Genomic DNA, 17,229 nt, shown 5'->3' on the forward strand with positions numbered 1-17,229 from the left:
CAGGTCATGATTTCATTTTATCTGGACAAGATATTTTTTATGTGGAATTATTCCAATAGTTGTGACCCCTCAAGCAGAAATTAAATGAACACTGTCGACCAGACTGGTCATGTTTGAAATTAATAACAGTCAAGTCAAGTCAACAGTATTTAAAGAGCACTTTCAAATAGCCATCGCTGCATACAAAGTGCTGTACATGGAGCGATTTAACATGCACAATAAACAGTAAGACGAATCAGTAATAAAGGCGGTAGAAAGCACCAAACAGTAAAATCAAGAACAAATCTAAGTCATGCTGAGTAGAACGCCAAAGAATACAAGTGAGTTTTGAGGAGGGCTTTAAAGATGGGCAGCGAGGAAGCTTGCCGAATGTTCAGTGGGAGGTCATTCCAGAGAGAGGGACCAGCAACAGAAAAGGCTCGATCCCCTCTGAGCCTCAGTTTAGTTCTTGGTACTTCTAATAATGTCTGGTCCACAGACCTGAGGCGTGTAGGGGCAGATGAACTCAGAGAGGTAAGGTGGTGCGAGATTATTCAGAGATTTGAAAACATAGAGGAGGATCTTGAAAATAACTCTAAAATGAATGGGGAGCCAGTGAATGGATTGCAGAGTAGGAGTTATATCCTCCCTCTTACGAGTACCAGTCAAGAGGCGAGCAGCGGCATTCTGGACCAGCTGAAGGCGCTAATGGAGGACTGTCTGACTCCAAAGTAAAGGGCATTGCAGTAATCGAGCCGGGATGTGACAAAGGCATGAATTACTGTCTCAAACTGTTCATGTGAGAGGAGAGGTTTTAATTTTGGCCAGCTGTCTAAGGTGAAAGAAGCTGGATTTAACAACGGCACCAATTTGCCGATGGAGTTTGAAATCACTGAGGTACCAAGAGCTAAACTGAGGCTCAGAGGGGATCGAGCCTTTTCTGTTGCGGGTCCCTCTCTCTGGAATGACCTCCCACTGAACATTCGGCAAGCCTCCTCGCTGCCCATATTTAAAGCCCTCCTCAAAACTCACTTGTATTGTTTGGCGTTCGACTCAGCATGATTTGTCCTTGATTTTACTGCTTGGTGCTTTCCACCGCCTTTATTACCGATTCGTCTTACTGTTTATTGTGTATGTTAAATCGCTCCATGTACAGCACTTTGTATGCAGCGATGGCTGTTCGAGAGTGCTCTATAAATACTGTTGACCTGACTTGACTTGACACTGTCCAGTTTAAGGCCCAAGTTTGAGACCGTTGATTTTTAGATAAGGAGACAGGGGGCCCAAGTCTACAGGATGGAATGTACAAGGGCCACTGGGAGCAAATAATATCACATCTGTCTTCTTTTCGTTGAATTTCAATAAATTTTGTGCCATCCAGGTTTTGATTTCTTCCAGACAGGATAGGAGTGGCCTTAATGAGAAGGCGTCTTTCTTGCTCAGTGGGACATAGATCTGGCAGTCATCTGCATAGCAGTGGAAGGGAATACCATGTTTCCTTAAGATGGAACCCAATGGGAGCAGATACAGCGAGAACTGCAGAGGCCCCAGAATTGAGCCCTGTGGAACACCACATGACAGGGGAGCAGTGCTTGACTCAGAGCAGCCAAGGCTGACACAAAAGGTCCTGACAGCTAGATAGGACCTAAACTAGATAGGACCTAAACCACTCAAGAGCACTGCCGCCAATGCCCACCAAGTGCTGCAAACGAGTCAGCAGAATACTGTGATCCACTGTATCAAATGCTGCAGTTAAGTCCAATAAAACCAGACACACGTGGTCACCAGAGTCATTTGCCAGGAGGATGTCATTAGAAACGCGTAACAGGGCTGACTCCGTGCTATGCATCGTCTTGATACCTGACTGGAAGACCTCCAAGATGTTATGTTCATCCAAGAAAAGTTTCAACTGCATGTGCACCACTTTTATGCACATGCACAGTGCACAGTGACTAAGACTGGAACCTAGGCGAAAAAGTTAAATTCCTCGAAAGGGGTGGGAGTTCCGTATCAACCCGAAAAGTGAATGAGTCCAGAAAGATGTACACCGTCAATTTTTTTGAAGCTTGGAGTGAAGACGCATGCCTTCACGCAACCTCTGAATAGGACTGTTTGTTTGCACTCAGGCAAGATCGATCTGAAGGTGAGCGCTGAGGCCATGAGGACCAGATTTCTGTGCGGCAATGAGGTGGCTTCTGTCCCTGACGTGGGCCGCATTGACACCGTGGTCCGCAGCCTGTTGGTGGAGGTCAGTTCCTGTCAGATGCTCCAGATCCGACTGCACATGACTGCGTTGACAGAACGTCAGCAGATGTGATTGTGGAAGTGGTGGCGACTGCAAGATCACGCCACTGACAGGGGTCTGAGAAAATCACATTCTCTCTTGGCAGCCGTTGAGGGAGCTTTTCTCTCTGAATCCATTGGCCTTATCTGCTTTGAGCCCGTATAAATGTGATGTCTCATTTATACGGCCCTATGCCTTAAAGAGCCCTACGCCATGTCGAATGTGTTCGGGTGGGGGCTCTGGCTTGTTGTGTTGTGCAATTAACCCCAGTGGAACATTTCCCATGTTGGTTTCTCTTGTAGGCCGAAGGAACACCCCAGTCAGTCAGCCACAACGCGCTCCTCTGCGCTGCAGGTATGGTTTTTCCAACAAGAACTTGTTTCGACAGTCTTGCCGGACACGGGTTAGGAGCTCCTTGTTTTGCACACAGGAGAGTTTGAGAGATGAATTATTGTTTTGTTGCCGTCGTAGCAAAAATAGGGTTCGTCATGATCCAGATTTACAAGCTCTTTTCTGAAATTTTTGATAAACTCTAACGGTAACTCTTGTATTTTTGAATTGAATCGGTAATTGTTGAATCTTTTTTCACCTTCAAGAATCCCAAAGTTGCCATTTGTTTATAATCAAGGAAGCCTTTCCAATTAAACTTGCTCTTCTTGCAGTGAAGTCTCATCAGATGGAAACACAATTTGCTCTTTGTATTCCAGATGACGACCTGTCATGGCAAATCACAAATGCAGGTTGCTCCACGGGCTGCAGTTTGATTCGAATTTCGAAAATCCTATTTACCGGTCAAAAGATTTGTCAGATCCGATGGTAAAATTTCATCTTTTCTCTTTTGGATCGAGAGGAAATGTGAGATCCTATTCAAACTTGAGGAACTTTGATTTAAAGTTTCCCATTGATCTTTCTCGTCGTATTTGAAATCATTTTAACTCTGCTTCTATTTGGAAAGTGGAAGCCTTAAATGGTCTGAGTACTCATTAATGCATTCTTTCGCATTCTCTTTGTTGCCAGAGGGACCGGAGGAAAAGAACATCTCTCTTACATTGCCACAAGTGTTTGTGCCAGGATCTGTCAGAGCCACTGTCTCTGTACTTGGTAAAAAAAACAAAAAAAACAAAACTCTTGTTTGCGATCTTGCATCGCATTTTCAGAGAACTGCTCTCTAGATATTTTTTTTTTTTTTTTTGCCAAAGGCGACCTGATGGGCCGAGCCATTAAGAACCTGGACCAACTCCTGGCGATGCCATATGGCTGCGGGGAGCAGAACATGTTGCTCTTTGCCCCCAACATCTTCATTCTCAACTACCTGAAAAGCACGGGTCAACTGACTGCTGAGATTCTGGACAAAGCAACGCGCTTCCTCGAGAGTGGTGAGTCATCATTTCCACCAAAGAGCTCAACAAAACGCAAACTACCTTTCATCATCAAAACCGTTGGGAAAGTAAGATTGCGGAAGGCACTTACTTGATTCCTCCCTCTCAACAAACGTGTCTCAAGACTGTACTTGTTTGCTACTTGGTTCATAATTATTTCAGACGCCTCACATGCATTCATAAATGGATGGCTTGTATGTTTGATTCTCTCCGTGGCCATTTATGGTTGATAAAATTAGTCTTGGAAGCAACAGAAAATATCCAAGCCATGCGGCAGCATCCATATGTTTGGTCTCAATCGAGATTGTGACGTGTGTATTTGTACATGCGCGTTTGTTCCAGGATACCAAAGGGAGCTCACCTACAAGCATGACGATGGCTCCTACAGCGCCTTTGGGAAGAGAGACGCATCTGGCAACACCTGGTCAGTAGGAAAGCTGCAGAATTCATCAGTGCTTTGTATCAACAATTTCAAGTGATTGACCTTTTGGGAGAAAAGTGTGTCAAATGTGTCTCAGGAACACACAATGTAGTGCAGTTGCATCAGATGGTCGAGAACATTTTGAAGTATTCTGTGTTTTGTTATACAGTGACTTTATTCAGCTTCAAGTTCACACTTCATTTGATAGGAGATCTGAAAGTGGCAGCCGAGGCAGGTGTATGCATCTCTCTGGTTTTGGCACCATAAAATATTCCAGCCATTTACTTTGCGAGGCTGCTGCCAAGAAATATTTGCGTTTCGTGGGCTTAAAACATGCCTTAAGGGGGGTTTGACTTTTTTCCTGCTGAATGGATGCTGCGCAGTTTGGCACTTGGGGATGGCTTTTTCTGGAAATGAGGACTCAAGTGTCACATCCCATCCATATTTGTTGAAAGAGTGGACGAACCAGCTTCAATGTGTTGCACTGTTGAAGTGGCTAATGTAGGACAGTAATCTTGGCTGCATTCATCACATCCGCATTGCAAAGGGTTGGGAGCTTTTCGGTGAAGAAATAATCACAATAAATTCTGCTTTTTATTGCATATTTCAAGGGAGCCGAGCATGCTTGAAGTGCAAGGAAGGACTTAATTTTGCCTCTTGCTTCTCCCCACTCCCTTCAAAGAGTCTGATATGTTCAAATTCTGAACGTGCACTGAGTATTTGTATCTGATTGTTCATTTCTGGTGGAATTTTTGCTTCAATGGTAACGAGATTGCAGGGGGATCCTGGAGGGTTACACTGTGATCATATTTGATTAATTTTGTCAATATTTTAGTTTGCACTCAAAAATGTTGCTGCCCCTCAGTCAGATTCAGCTGAACTCAAGTTCAGAGACTTCACGTCACACACAGAGTCGAGATGCGATTGTTGTATGCCTGGTGTTACCTCCACAGGCCCGCTGCGCTTTGATTTGTTTTCAAAAGTGTGTGTGTGTGTGTGTCTCTCTCTCCCTCTTTTTCTAGGTTGACCACCTTTGTGATGAAGTCATTCGGTGGAGCGAAGGATTACATCTTTGTCGATCCCAAGCACATTTTAGATGCCAAGAATTGGTTGTACTCAAAGCAAGGGAGTGACGGCTGCATCCAATCTGTGGGCAAACTCTTCCACAATGGCATGAAGGTGATGACACCAGTATCCTCGTTGACATGCTTGCACGCGATGAACCCAGAACTGTCAGGCACAATGTGACCACTCGCGTAATCATCAGAGATACAATCTGATGTCGGGATGGTCCAATGCGAACCATTGGATCGGTATTGAGTTTGATTATGTCCAAAATGACTGGATCTGAATCGGAAGTTTTTTTTTAATGAGAATCCAATCCATAAACCCAAACTAAATCACTTTGCATAGACGAGCTGTTGCTGTGTTTTTTCGTCACGTAAGCAGTTGTTGGATTGTGATTGTGGAAAAACAGTCTTCAATGTTTGCTCACGCCAGTTTCGAATGCTCATCCCTGGAGGGGTTTGATTCGATCAGAAGATGTATATATATGATATATATAATAACTTTAATATTTACTCTACAGTGGACCCCGCCCACCCCCCTCCCCATAGCAACAATCACCAACCACATATCAACACTTAATACAACATAATGTGAACATGAGTACAAAATCTCCTTCTCTGACATGAATGAAAAGCAAGTGCATGAACAACGGTAGACATTTCGGTGGCCGGGACTTCCATTTGCTCAAAGTATTGCCTCCTTGGTTCAACAGATGTAAACGAGTCCACACACTTACTTTGCAGCTGCGCCAAGTGGCCAACGCCTGCTCCTTTTTGGCTCGTGTTGGCAGCAGGGCTGGCAATTTTGTCCAAGTCCACAGACCGCAATCATTATATTTTGTCCTACGTTGTCAAGTGTCCACTTTTGACCTGGCGTGTATGTGACGCAGTCATAAAATAATCAAAGCAGTTACGCTGCGGAGTTGCTTAACACATTCGGTCTTCACTTGATCTGTAATCGCGTCATGAGAGTAGCTCAAAGCACGATCGGCATCTAAACTGTTGAAAATGTTTTGCTCTCTTTGACAAGGCAAAACACACATGCTGTTTTTGGTGTCGCCTAAAAAGTACTGATTTTAGAGTTCTGAGGATTCGTGTTTCTACATCCATTTGTATTATTCGTTTTATTGCTCCTGTCTGTTAGTTGAATGTTACAGGATCAATGCAAGAAGTATAAAATGATTCATGAATGCATATGTTCATGTCTCATCAGGGAGGAGTGAGTGACGACGTGTCCCTAACGGCTTACGTCGTTGCCGCCCTGTTGGAACTGGACTCCGACATTGAAGTGAGTGTGACGTCACACCCATTTTGCCGCCAACCTCATCGGATGTCATGCTTAGTTCGATCTTCATTTTCGACGTGTGAATACGGATATAAGACGTGGACATTTTTGTGTTCATCCCACCTTGTCAGCTGTGATGTTAGCTGTTCGCTGTCTGTGTCCTCCTGGACGCGATCGGCAACCTTCCTCTTCACCTTTATTCAAAAAACAGAACAGCAGATACATCTGGCCGTGGGTGTCAAATGTCGTTTCGCTTTTTTTCGAGCGCAGTTCAACATGGCATTTGAGAAAATGTCACTCTGGGAGGATTGAGAATTTTTGAATGAAATGAATCAAACAGCTAAGGCACAGTGCCTTAGCTGTTTGCACCCCAGTCAGTCAGTCGATTTTTTTTTCATGCACAATTTTCCACAACTACCAAATTACAGTGCACTTAACACCGAATTTACCAAGCTGGTTAAAATCACACACTGCTTTAATGGGGTTGCCCTTTTTTCATGAAAATAAGCCACTGCTCACCGTGCCGCCTTTACAACGCATGGAATTCCAAGTACACTTTTGCCACGATAATGACTTGTTGAGCTCACAGTCTAAAGACACGGTGGAGAACTGTGGAGCGGATGTGAGCTTCCTGCCGCCAGCAAGACAGGAGGTGCTTATATTGAGACTCCCGCACGATTCTTATTGAAACAATCAGCCTCTTCAATTTGTCTCCAATGTGTGTCATTTTACAGCCGTTGCAAGTTAACGTTAAATCTGACTGAAAGAGGACATTTTCTTGTCTGAAAATGTTTGGAAGCAAACCGTTCACTCCAAGATGCACAGAGCAGTCATTTGACGACCCCATTGAGACGATTGGATCCCTTACATTTTTGTGTGTGTTCTGTGACAGGATCCTGTGATCCAGAGGTGTCTGGGTTGTCTGAAGGAGGCAGCCGGCCAGATGGACAACTTGTACACCACAGCGCTGATGTCCTACACCTTCACCCTGGCTCGGGATGAGGAGATGAGAGTCAAACTCATCACCGACTTGCACCAGAATTCCACGACAATTGGTACATCATAATATGACTCACAGCACTCAGTGTGGCTTCGCTTTCAAAACATTTCTGTTGTTGCGCCTCTTGAAATCGACAGTCACAAAAATAAACGTGAATTTAGCTCCGACAGTTGGGAGCAAAGCTGAGTTTTATCGTTTTGCATTTTATTTTGCTGCCCTATTCTCTCGTTTGATTCCATGTTGCTGATTTCAATTGTTGAACAACGCAAAGTTTCCCCAGTCATTTCTGTGATCCATGTTGATCGCTAATGTCATGGCAGGGGGAACCCGCCACTGGCACCGAGAGGGCGTCTCTGGCACAGGAGTGGATTCTCTTGAGGTGGAGATCACCTCCTATGTGCTGCTGGCGCTGCTCTCCGGGCCCGCCCTGCCAGATTTCATATTGGATTATAGCTCCAGCATCGTGCGCTGGCTCACGCAGCAGCAAAATCCGTACGGAGGCTTCTCTTCCACGCAGGTAAGCAAAGCTGCGAGCGGGAGTTTGGAGAAGGTTCAACCATCCAGGAAGACTACTTTGACTCTGTACGCTTGCGCTCCTCAGGACACCGTGGTGGCCCTCCAGGCGCTGGCGAAATACGCCGCTGCCACATACAGCGTTGGGGGGAGGACTGTCGTGAACGTAACGTCATCAGGAGGTCTGGACAAGGAGTTCATCGTGGACCAGAGCAATCGGCTCCTATACCAGGAGGAGGAGCTGAGCGAAGTCCCTGGGGAATACACCGTTCGAGCCGAGGGGCAGAGCTGTGTTCTGGCACAGGTAAGATCTCACTTGGCAATGTATCAATGTTTTTGGCAGACACACCTTTCACATGCAAATAATTAAAAGTTAATTGGTCCAGGTGGTAGCTGTTGCTGCTCGAGGCTTCAAAATCCGAGCTTTGTACTTGACTCGAGGGCCGATGTTCGGGATGAACTTCAGGCGTCGTTTCCACGACCTCGCACTCGTGATCCAATTTCTTGTAACACAGTTCGTACATTACCTGCGGTCATCAGATTCCGACTGTACCCATGATTTTGATTGTCCTGCTTACCTGTGTCAAACTCAAGGCCCGGGGGCCAGATCCGGCCTGCCGGGTCACTTGATGTGGCCTGCGAAAGCCGATAACGTGTTGCTAAATCTGTACCGAAATGTCAAATTGTCACATGTAATGAATTACGTTGAGATTTTGCAATCATTTTGTTACCCTGTTTACCGTCACTTCAACAATAACTGAACAAACTATGTTAATCGGCTTGACTTATTTCAAAACGAGTTATCTCTTAATTTGTTGTGTATAGGTAATCATTTTGTGGTCTCACCGTCATAATGGCCCTCTGAGGGAAGATGTAACTCCAAATTGGCCCGTGACTAAAATGAGTTTGACACTCCTGGTCTAGTTGAAGCGTCATGTGCGATTGAGATGGAAGTGTGTTCAAAGAACACATGTTGGTCCTGTTCCCTGCCAGATCTCCATGCATTACAACATCCCCCCTCCTCCTGACTTTTCTGCCTTCGAAATCACTGCGGACGCCATTTCAAAGTGCAGCTCCGGCAAGCCACAGCTCCACCTATCTGTCAATGTCAGGTAAGTGTGCATGCATGACTCTCTCTGCCTCGACAGATTACTCATTTTGCCAAATATGATTTGCGTCCATGGATTGTCCTCAAAACCATTTTGAGCTCAATTATCAGTCACTCATTCCTGCTGTGTCCCATATCGTACGTCCAAATTTAATTGCTATAATGTTTTATGAATGATAAGACCGTCAAATAAATACTTTGGAGATTGTTCGCAACTTTTTCATTGAATGAGTATCTTGGCAAATGAGACAAAATGGTGAAGTACGCGGATGAGAAATTTGAATTCAAAAGTATTTTCAATGTGCATTCTTTGAAAAGAATTCATCTTATCTGACAATTTGGAGGACACTCAACAAACACTATGGTGACATTATCTAGATCAGGGATGGCCAACGTACATTTTTCATCGGTGCTGCTGCAAGGCAACGTAGGAGCACCCACGCACTTCCTGACCAGATAAAAGACAAAAATGCCTTTTTAAATATGGACAAAATACACAATATGTTCTCCTAATATGTTTCACTTTTCAAAAGATGCAAAGTAAGGGCAAACAACAAAACAACCACATGCTGTGGTTTCTTTGTGCTTGAGCACCTGCCCCTAAGAACGTCTGCGTCCATGCCCGATTTAGAATCTGTTTATTTCTTGAGAGTTGCAGAGAAACCATTTTGTGTTTGCAGATACCAGGGTCGGAGAGAGGAGACAAACATGGTCATCATTAACATCAGACTCCTCTCTGGACACTTTTTGGATCAAAACTCTCTGGAGATGGTAAATTCCAATTTTTTTGTTCTCCCCTCAAATATTGGTGTGTCACCTGTTACTATTTGAACTACGCTGACAACGCTTTACTTTGTGATGCTCCAGCTCAGGAACAACGAATCAGTGAAGCGTGTGGAAGTGGAAGATGGTTATATCAACATCTACTTGGACCGGGTAGGAGATTTTTTTCATCACTAAAATGTACTGGATTGAAATTCGCTGACCAATGCTCGAAATCAATGGAATTGAGTTGCAGTACCTTGACGCCTTTGCAGATTCACAGACAATTGGCTGTGCGTTCCCCCCTCCCCTCCCCAAGGCACTCTCACCTACACAAATTGATCGGAAGGAGGCCGATGAAAGAGCATGTATGCAAATTATTTGACCGAGATGAAAACAAATGGCAATTCGCTGTCATTTAGTTACCAGGTAGTTTTATAGGCCGATGAAGTCGTTTCAGTTGTTGTGTTTTTTTGAAAGCACTTGCATTTTTATCATCAAATGATAATGTCATAAATTACAAAAACCTTTCCGGGTAACATGTAAGTGATCCCATATCGAGTGACTGTGTTTTATTGATGAGATTGAGTGATTTCGCAGAAACCTCAAGCTGTTAAAATGTGACAGTTTTATAAAGACACGTTCATCAAAGTACATGAAATGATGTTTCTTTTTTCTGCTGAGCTTTTTCCCTTCCCAAATTTTAGATCGTCAGTCAATGACTGTGGAACTAATTCAATGAGATTCACCCTGCTTGTCAATTCAAGTTGAGGCTTATTTTACAAAAAATATGTTCTTTCACATTTCAAGTGACACAAAATGTGGGCCATCCTCCATTAGCCCTTTCAGTGGCGTGTGTTTTGTGTTCTCAGCTGATGAAAGGTGAGACGGCGGTTTACAGCATGACGCTGGAGCAGGACATGCTCGTCGAGAACCTGAAGGCAGCTGTGGTCAAAGTCTACGACTACTACCAGCCAAGTAAGATGCTCTTCTGCTTCTGCCACATTTTTCCAATGGAACACCGGCTTGGAACTCAAACAGTCTTGTTTCCAACGTTTTACAGTCCATATTCTTTTCTGTGTGCTCTTTTTCCTTGTTCCCCCGGCGAAGATGTTTATCTGATTTTATTTTTATTTGCAGCTGATGTGGCCACGACCGAGTACACATCACCCTGTGAGAAGAGTAAGTCACCTGCATGATATAGTGAAAATTGAGACACACACATACACGCGCGCACACGCACACGCACACGCACACACGCACACACCAATCAGTTAATCAATGTTTGATGGTGACAGTTTAACTGATTAATTATTTTTGGTGTGTCCTGTAGGAGAAACAGTCATAGAAACAGTTGAAGTTGAAGTGCCATGGAACATATGGAGCATATTTCTGGACTGGCTTCAAAGGTTCCACTCTCATTTGCAGCCGAAATTAGCAACGAGCGGTGAATGAACATTGAGGAGACTACTCGGATTCATATCTGGAAGATCAGATGTTCATCCAACTTGTTGACGTGTCTTTTTTCTTTCCTTTGGTGTATGGAAATTAAGGGAATCGCCGTGATTGCAAATGATGTTCTTTCTCTCTCTGTGTTGCTTTCTTTTAAAATCGGGATTCACTTCATTCTGTAGTTATTGCTGCCGCTCTACACTGGACATCTTTTAACATGTTCAACCCACTGGAAACAAGAAAATCAGACTATGCTCTGTAACTGGTTTCATAGGATTGACAAATTCATGTTTTTAAACTCAAAGTGGAACATGATATATTACAAGGGACCAATACCTGCAACAACAACAAAAAAGAGTGCTATGTGTGTGAGGGTATGGGGTGTGTGTTTTTAAAGAAGATAAAACTCATCACAGCAGTATTTTACAATTTGAAATGTAACAATCATGAAATAAAATTGACAACAATAAAGAAGAGAATGATAATGTCATAGTGTTTATTTTCAATTGCATACTTCCATTGAGGCACCTTCTTTTTTATATACAGTATATTTTTACTTTGATTGAAGACAGACAACATCAGCATATCAACAGACATGATTTCACAGCCTTGCCATTGTCAAATTTGGTTTGCACACGCCAAGTGTGCAGAAAGAGAAAGAGCCCAGGAAGACATAATATGTTTTGGTCTTTAGCCCTGGAGAACCCACGGAGTTAAATTTGGCCCCTATAAATTCTGCTACCCAAATGCTATCCTTAAATCCCAAAAAGTCAAATTTGGCTCGAATACTAAATTAGGAGAAAAGAATTGAATATTTGAAAAAAAAAACATATTTTGGTGTTCAGTGAACATATAGCAATAATTTCGTGGATAATTCATCATTTTCCAAAGAAGAACCGGGTTCTTGGGTTCTCCAGGGTTAAAATAATTTTAGGAGGTAAAGGTCACTGTCTGAGGCACAACAACCATAAATTATTATGACTAAACTCCTCAACTACGCACAGTTCCAGAACCTCCTCCTGAGATTGTTACAAACTGGCCTTCCTGTGTGGAGTTTGCCTGTTTTCCCCGTTCCTGTCTGGGTTTTCCTCTGGTTACTCCGGTTCCTCCCACATTCCAAAAAACATGCACGGCAGGTTCATGGAACACTCTAAACCAGGGGTGCCCAAACTTTTTTGACCTAAGATCTACAATCGATCAACCAACCCGCGATTGACCCATTACTGCGCACGTACCCATAAGATCGCACATACACATGCATGCCATGATGAGCAATAGCCTGACGCCTAGGCATGCGACGCACTTAGGCAGCCTGTTAATGATCGCAGCTCATGCGTACTGTTTTAAAGTGCTTCTCTCTGCCCTCCAGATTCCCATTCTTTGCCCGTGGCCTCGGTTAATTGTCCATGAAACAATCTCTGAATGAGAATAATATCGATAAAAGATATAGCTCGACAGCTCTGATCACAAGCTGCAATCACAGACTGCTGAGCGCTAATAACTTCGGGTGCTGCAGTTCACGTGCCACCATAGGTTGAAGATGACCTACTTTATTTTAGTTTCTTCATTTAATACTTCTTGTGAAAGTAAGACTGATTGGATGATTCGGGTGCAGTGTGCATTAACACAAAACATATGTTACTAACATTCGCAGAGACACACAAATGTTTCTTTGGGTTTTTTTTCCCCCCTACACCCCTCGCGATCGACTTGGGACCAGTCCACGAGCTACTGGTCGATCACAATCGGCGGAATGGACACCCCTGCTCTAAACTGTCCCACAGTGTGAGTGTGAACGGGATGGTTGTTCATCAATGTGTGCCCTGCGATTGGCTGGCAACCAGTTTAGGGTGTCTCCCGCCTACTACCCGAAGACAGCGGGAATAGGCTCCAGCACACTTGTGTGACGATAAAGCGGAACAGAAAATGGATGGATGGAGGACTGGAATCCATGCAGCCAAGACACACGCTATGAAATGAAGACAAAAGAGTGCTGGACAATTTTTTTTTATCTCCTTCATTTAAGTTGTAAAATGTAGGTCTGTGATTCTGATAGTGTTCGCGCCTGTTGAGAAGGCCTCTAAGGCCCTCGTGGAACACCAATGTGACAAATGTGATGAATTCTTCGACAGAAGACTAATCACAACCGAATGACGGTCACATTTTGATTGTAAATGTGGCAATTTGTTCATGAAAACTACTTTTCACCGCCCTTTTCACGCACCCATGCACGCGCGCGCACACGCCATGATGAGCAACAGCCATAACGACCACTCATGTGAATGAAACAGAAAAATAAAGTCGATGCAAGAGATTGTGAAAAGGAAATCACTGCCGGTACAACCGATGTCACCTTGTTAAGTCTCGGATAAGCCGAGTTTGGGGGGATCCAAAAACATAGACAAAAACACGGTCTCCGTAGGGAAAAAGACAATTTAATGTTTCAATCGCACCGAAAATAAGGCGAGAACATAAAGCGCTGGTCCACAATAAGGACCAGGAGGCAAATCCCAACGAGTAACAAAAAGTGCTTGCACAAAAGAGCAAGGAAGAAAAATAAAGACCGCAAAATACGAACGAAAAACAATGTAACACCAGTACACGCACAAAAGCCAGATCATCAAAACAAAACAGTACTTACTAGTGATGGGTCCAGCGACACCGATGCATTGACACATGCACCGGGCTCACACAGCAAACCACGTGTCGATGCATGTGCTGCTTCATTACGTCACGTGATTGACACGTGAACTGCATTGACACAGTCGAGGCTTCTAATTGACACACCAGCTGCGTTGACACAGTCCAGGCTGCTAATTGACACGCGCCACTTAGTCCAGGGGGCGTCGACTCAGTGCAGAGGGCGTTGACGCAGCAAAAGCCCGCCGCACAGTGTTTATGAGGAAGTGCGTCTGGCGACACAATGCCACCTGCCGAAACAAGCCAGACCTCACTCACGCTCGCTTGTCGAAGTTCGTGTCAGTGCAGACTTTGTGTTCGTGCCTTGCCGATTATGTGTCACGTCCCATGTTTGCCAGCAGGGGGCGGGCTTTCTCTCCGCCGCCCACACACCTGTTACGCATTGGTCGGTGATTACTCTGCCTTTATTAGGACGCTCTGACAGTCGACTCACTGCCGGAGAATTCCACGCCGTGCCATTATTCTCTCGCTCAGATTCCTACCTTGATTACTCGTTGCCTCCTAGCCTTGTGGCTGTTACTACCCGTCATTATTCTTCTCGTATGAAATGTATACACTTGTCTAATCAGACCTTCCTCGCCATTTGTTTTCCGCGAGCGTTTTCGGTTGTTCCCTTTATTCCTTCCCTGGTCCTTATTTTGACCAGCACTTTTTGTTATTTTTCCCTGTCGGGTATTTTGTGTTCTTTATTAAAGACTCCCTTTGTTCTCTGACAAAATCCTTTTTTTCGTGTCTGCTTTTTCGGGGATCCACCTCCTTATTTTGTTGTGCACGAAGCGATCTTTCCATCGCTTCGGGCACAACGTGACATTATGGAGCAGAGACGCAAATCATCCGCCGTGTGGGACCATTTTGATGTCCTGGAGAATAAGGCATTATTTATTTATTTATTTATTTATTTACTTACTTACTTACTTATTTATTTATTCAAATCGCCTTCTGTCGCCGAGAGACTCTCGGCGAGAGCCACTCGCAGAGTGCCTCTCAGATTATTGACATGTATTGTACCATTCTTATCCGAATACATTTCAAGGTAACTCTTAGTTACTTCTTATTCACATTTCATTACAGGTGAAATGTCGAATTTGCCGGGTCGAATTGTCATACACCAACAGAAGCACCTCCACCATGCTGAGGCATTATCGGGCCAAGCATGAGAATGAAGTTCGCGATACACGCAGTATTACGCCAGGTATACAAACTTTCACTCATCTTTTCACGGTTGCTATGTTGATGATTAATTGACAATCAGTAATTATTATTAGTTGACTCTCCACTCCATGTTTGACAATCAAGCTTCCAGGAAGTATCTGAGGTCCAGCGGTACCTGGCACAGGGGAATATTGCACGTGACCGGGACCCGCTGTTGTACTGGAAGGACCAACACACTTCTTTCCCAAACCTCTCCCACCTCGCAAAGGAGTTCCTTTGTACGCCAGCCTCATCCGTCCCTTGTGAGCGTGTGTTCTCCACAGCAGGAGAAATTGCTTGTAAAAGACGCAACAGGCTGAAGTTTAAAACATTGGAGCATCCTATTTTTCTCAATAAAAATGTCAAATCAAAGCCCACAAACATCCTCATTCAAATGATCTTCACATTATTTGAACACATTGAATGTTGCAAAATGAATGCATGGATGTGAATGATATTGTATACACTTCATCATCAAATCGATGAATTACCTTATGAAAATGTCTTGGAACAGTTGTAGATGCAAAACCGTGCTGGCAGCTACATAATAGGTAAAAGAAAAATATCCCAAACCATAGGGATCCTCCCAAAAACTAAGGATGTGCTGAATAAGAGATCCTTGTACACATACTTTTATTACTTCCATATTTGACCTATTGTGTGGAAATATGGGGAACCTTCTGAAATGGTTACAGGAGTAGCTGAGTCAACACCGATGAATCTATATGACATGCTTCAATTGCCACAACAGTTCTCAGCAACTTAAAGAGTTACAATTGTTGAACATTGCAATATTTCAAAATTATTGAGAAAGATTTTATTTTGTTTTCGTGCACCTTAAGTGAGAGTACAATACAATACAATACAATACATTGTAGTGACTTCTATATATATAATTCACCACCAACTGCAAACGTGTGAATGCAATGTTGCATATGCGTGTCAGAGAGTTCACGATTTGGTAACGGGGTAGAAATAATTGCAGTCCCTTTAAGGACCGCCATGTTTATCTGCTGGTTTCTATGGAAACCGACTTTCGGCGGGTCTCGGTTGGCGTGGGAAGTTTTGCTGCTGTTTGTGCTAATAAAAAAAATGACACACTCTCTCTGAGTGCGAACGTGAGAAATTGTCGCTTTCTTCGCGTTGCTACAATTTCCACACTGGTGACCCTCGACGTTTTTTGCTGGACGATTCCAGACCGCGAAGATGTCCGTGAACGCTGTTTCGCTCAAGCTCCCCGAGTTTTGGGAATCATCTGCGTCTGCTTGGTTCGCTCAGACTGAGGCCCAGTTCGCCCTACGCGACATCACTGCGGATACTACGAGATACTACTACGTTGTTTCCACGCTGGGCGGTTCGACGGCGTCCAGGGTCGTGAGTTTCCGACAGAAGGACGATATGATGCGCTGAAGGCTCACTTATTAAAAACCTTTGAACTTTCCGACGCTGAACGGGCCGGCAAACTTTTTTCTCTCCACGGCCTGGGGGACGGCAAGCCCTCCGAATTAATGGATCGTATGCTCGAGCTGCTAGGCGAGCACAAACCGGACTTTCTTTTTCTTCACCTTTTTCTGCGCCAGTTACCCACCCAGGTGAGGGCAGCTTTGGCTAACACCGCTATCACTGACTGTAGAGAGCTCGCTGCGGAGGCTGATAAATTTTTCCTGGCCGCCTGGCAACACTGTGCAGCGGCTCTCCTCCCCGTGACTGCCGCTAGTGCCTCCGATAATTACGCACTCATCGCGGCGGCTGTCCCTCACCCGCAGCAAGCTACTGGATTATGTTTTTACCACGCCAAGTTCGGACCGAAGGCTAAGAAGTGCCGCTCGCCATGCTCGTTCGGCGGGCCGGGAAACGCCGCGGCCGGCGCTCATTAGTGGCCATGAGCGTCGGCAACGTTGGCGGGCTGCTTTTCATCCGCGACTCTATCTCTGGACGGCGTTTCCTCTACGACACAGGGGCACAGCGCAGCATTTTGCCCGCATCGCAGATCGACATGGTAGCTGACAGGAATGGGAGCCCCATTCGCACCTACGGCATGAGGTTCGTGGAACTGTGCTTCGGTGGGCAGCGCTTTAGTTGGAACTT

At 44.6% G+C, this 17,229-nt stretch overlaps 3 protein-coding genes across 3 annotated transcripts in view; 2 read left to right on the plus strand and 1 right to left on the minus strand.

Moving 5' to 3' along the window:
• Positions 1–11,319, plus strand: part of LOC127609278 (alpha-2-macroglobulin-like protein 1) — an 87,598-nt gene extending 76,279 nt beyond the window's left edge. Inside the window, exons 36-37 of the mRNA XM_052079128.1 lie at positions 10,939–10,980; positions 11,132–11,319. Of these exons, the coding sequence (XP_051935088.1) occupies positions 10,939–10,980; positions 11,132–11,253 (164 nt within the window). The 3' untranslated portion in view covers positions 11,254–11,319. The remainder of the gene's footprint in view (positions 1–10,938; positions 10,981–11,131) is intronic.
• The window catches only part of LOC127609257 (uncharacterized), a 123,811-nt gene that overhangs the window by 64,803 nt on the left and 41,779 nt on the right, over positions 1–17,229 (minus strand). The gene's annotated exons all lie outside the window — the stretch shown is intronic.
• The window catches only part of LOC127609111 (alpha-2-macroglobulin), a 118,472-nt gene that overhangs the window by 14,048 nt on the left and 87,195 nt on the right, over positions 1–17,229 (plus strand). The gene's annotated exons all lie outside the window — the stretch shown is intronic.

This window comes from Hippocampus zosterae, chromosome 10 (genome assembly GCF_025434085.1).
Source record: "Hippocampus zosterae strain Florida chromosome 10, ASM2543408v3, whole genome shotgun sequence".
Taxonomy (NCBI): domain Eukaryota; kingdom Metazoa; phylum Chordata; class Actinopteri; order Syngnathiformes; family Syngnathidae; genus Hippocampus; species Hippocampus zosterae.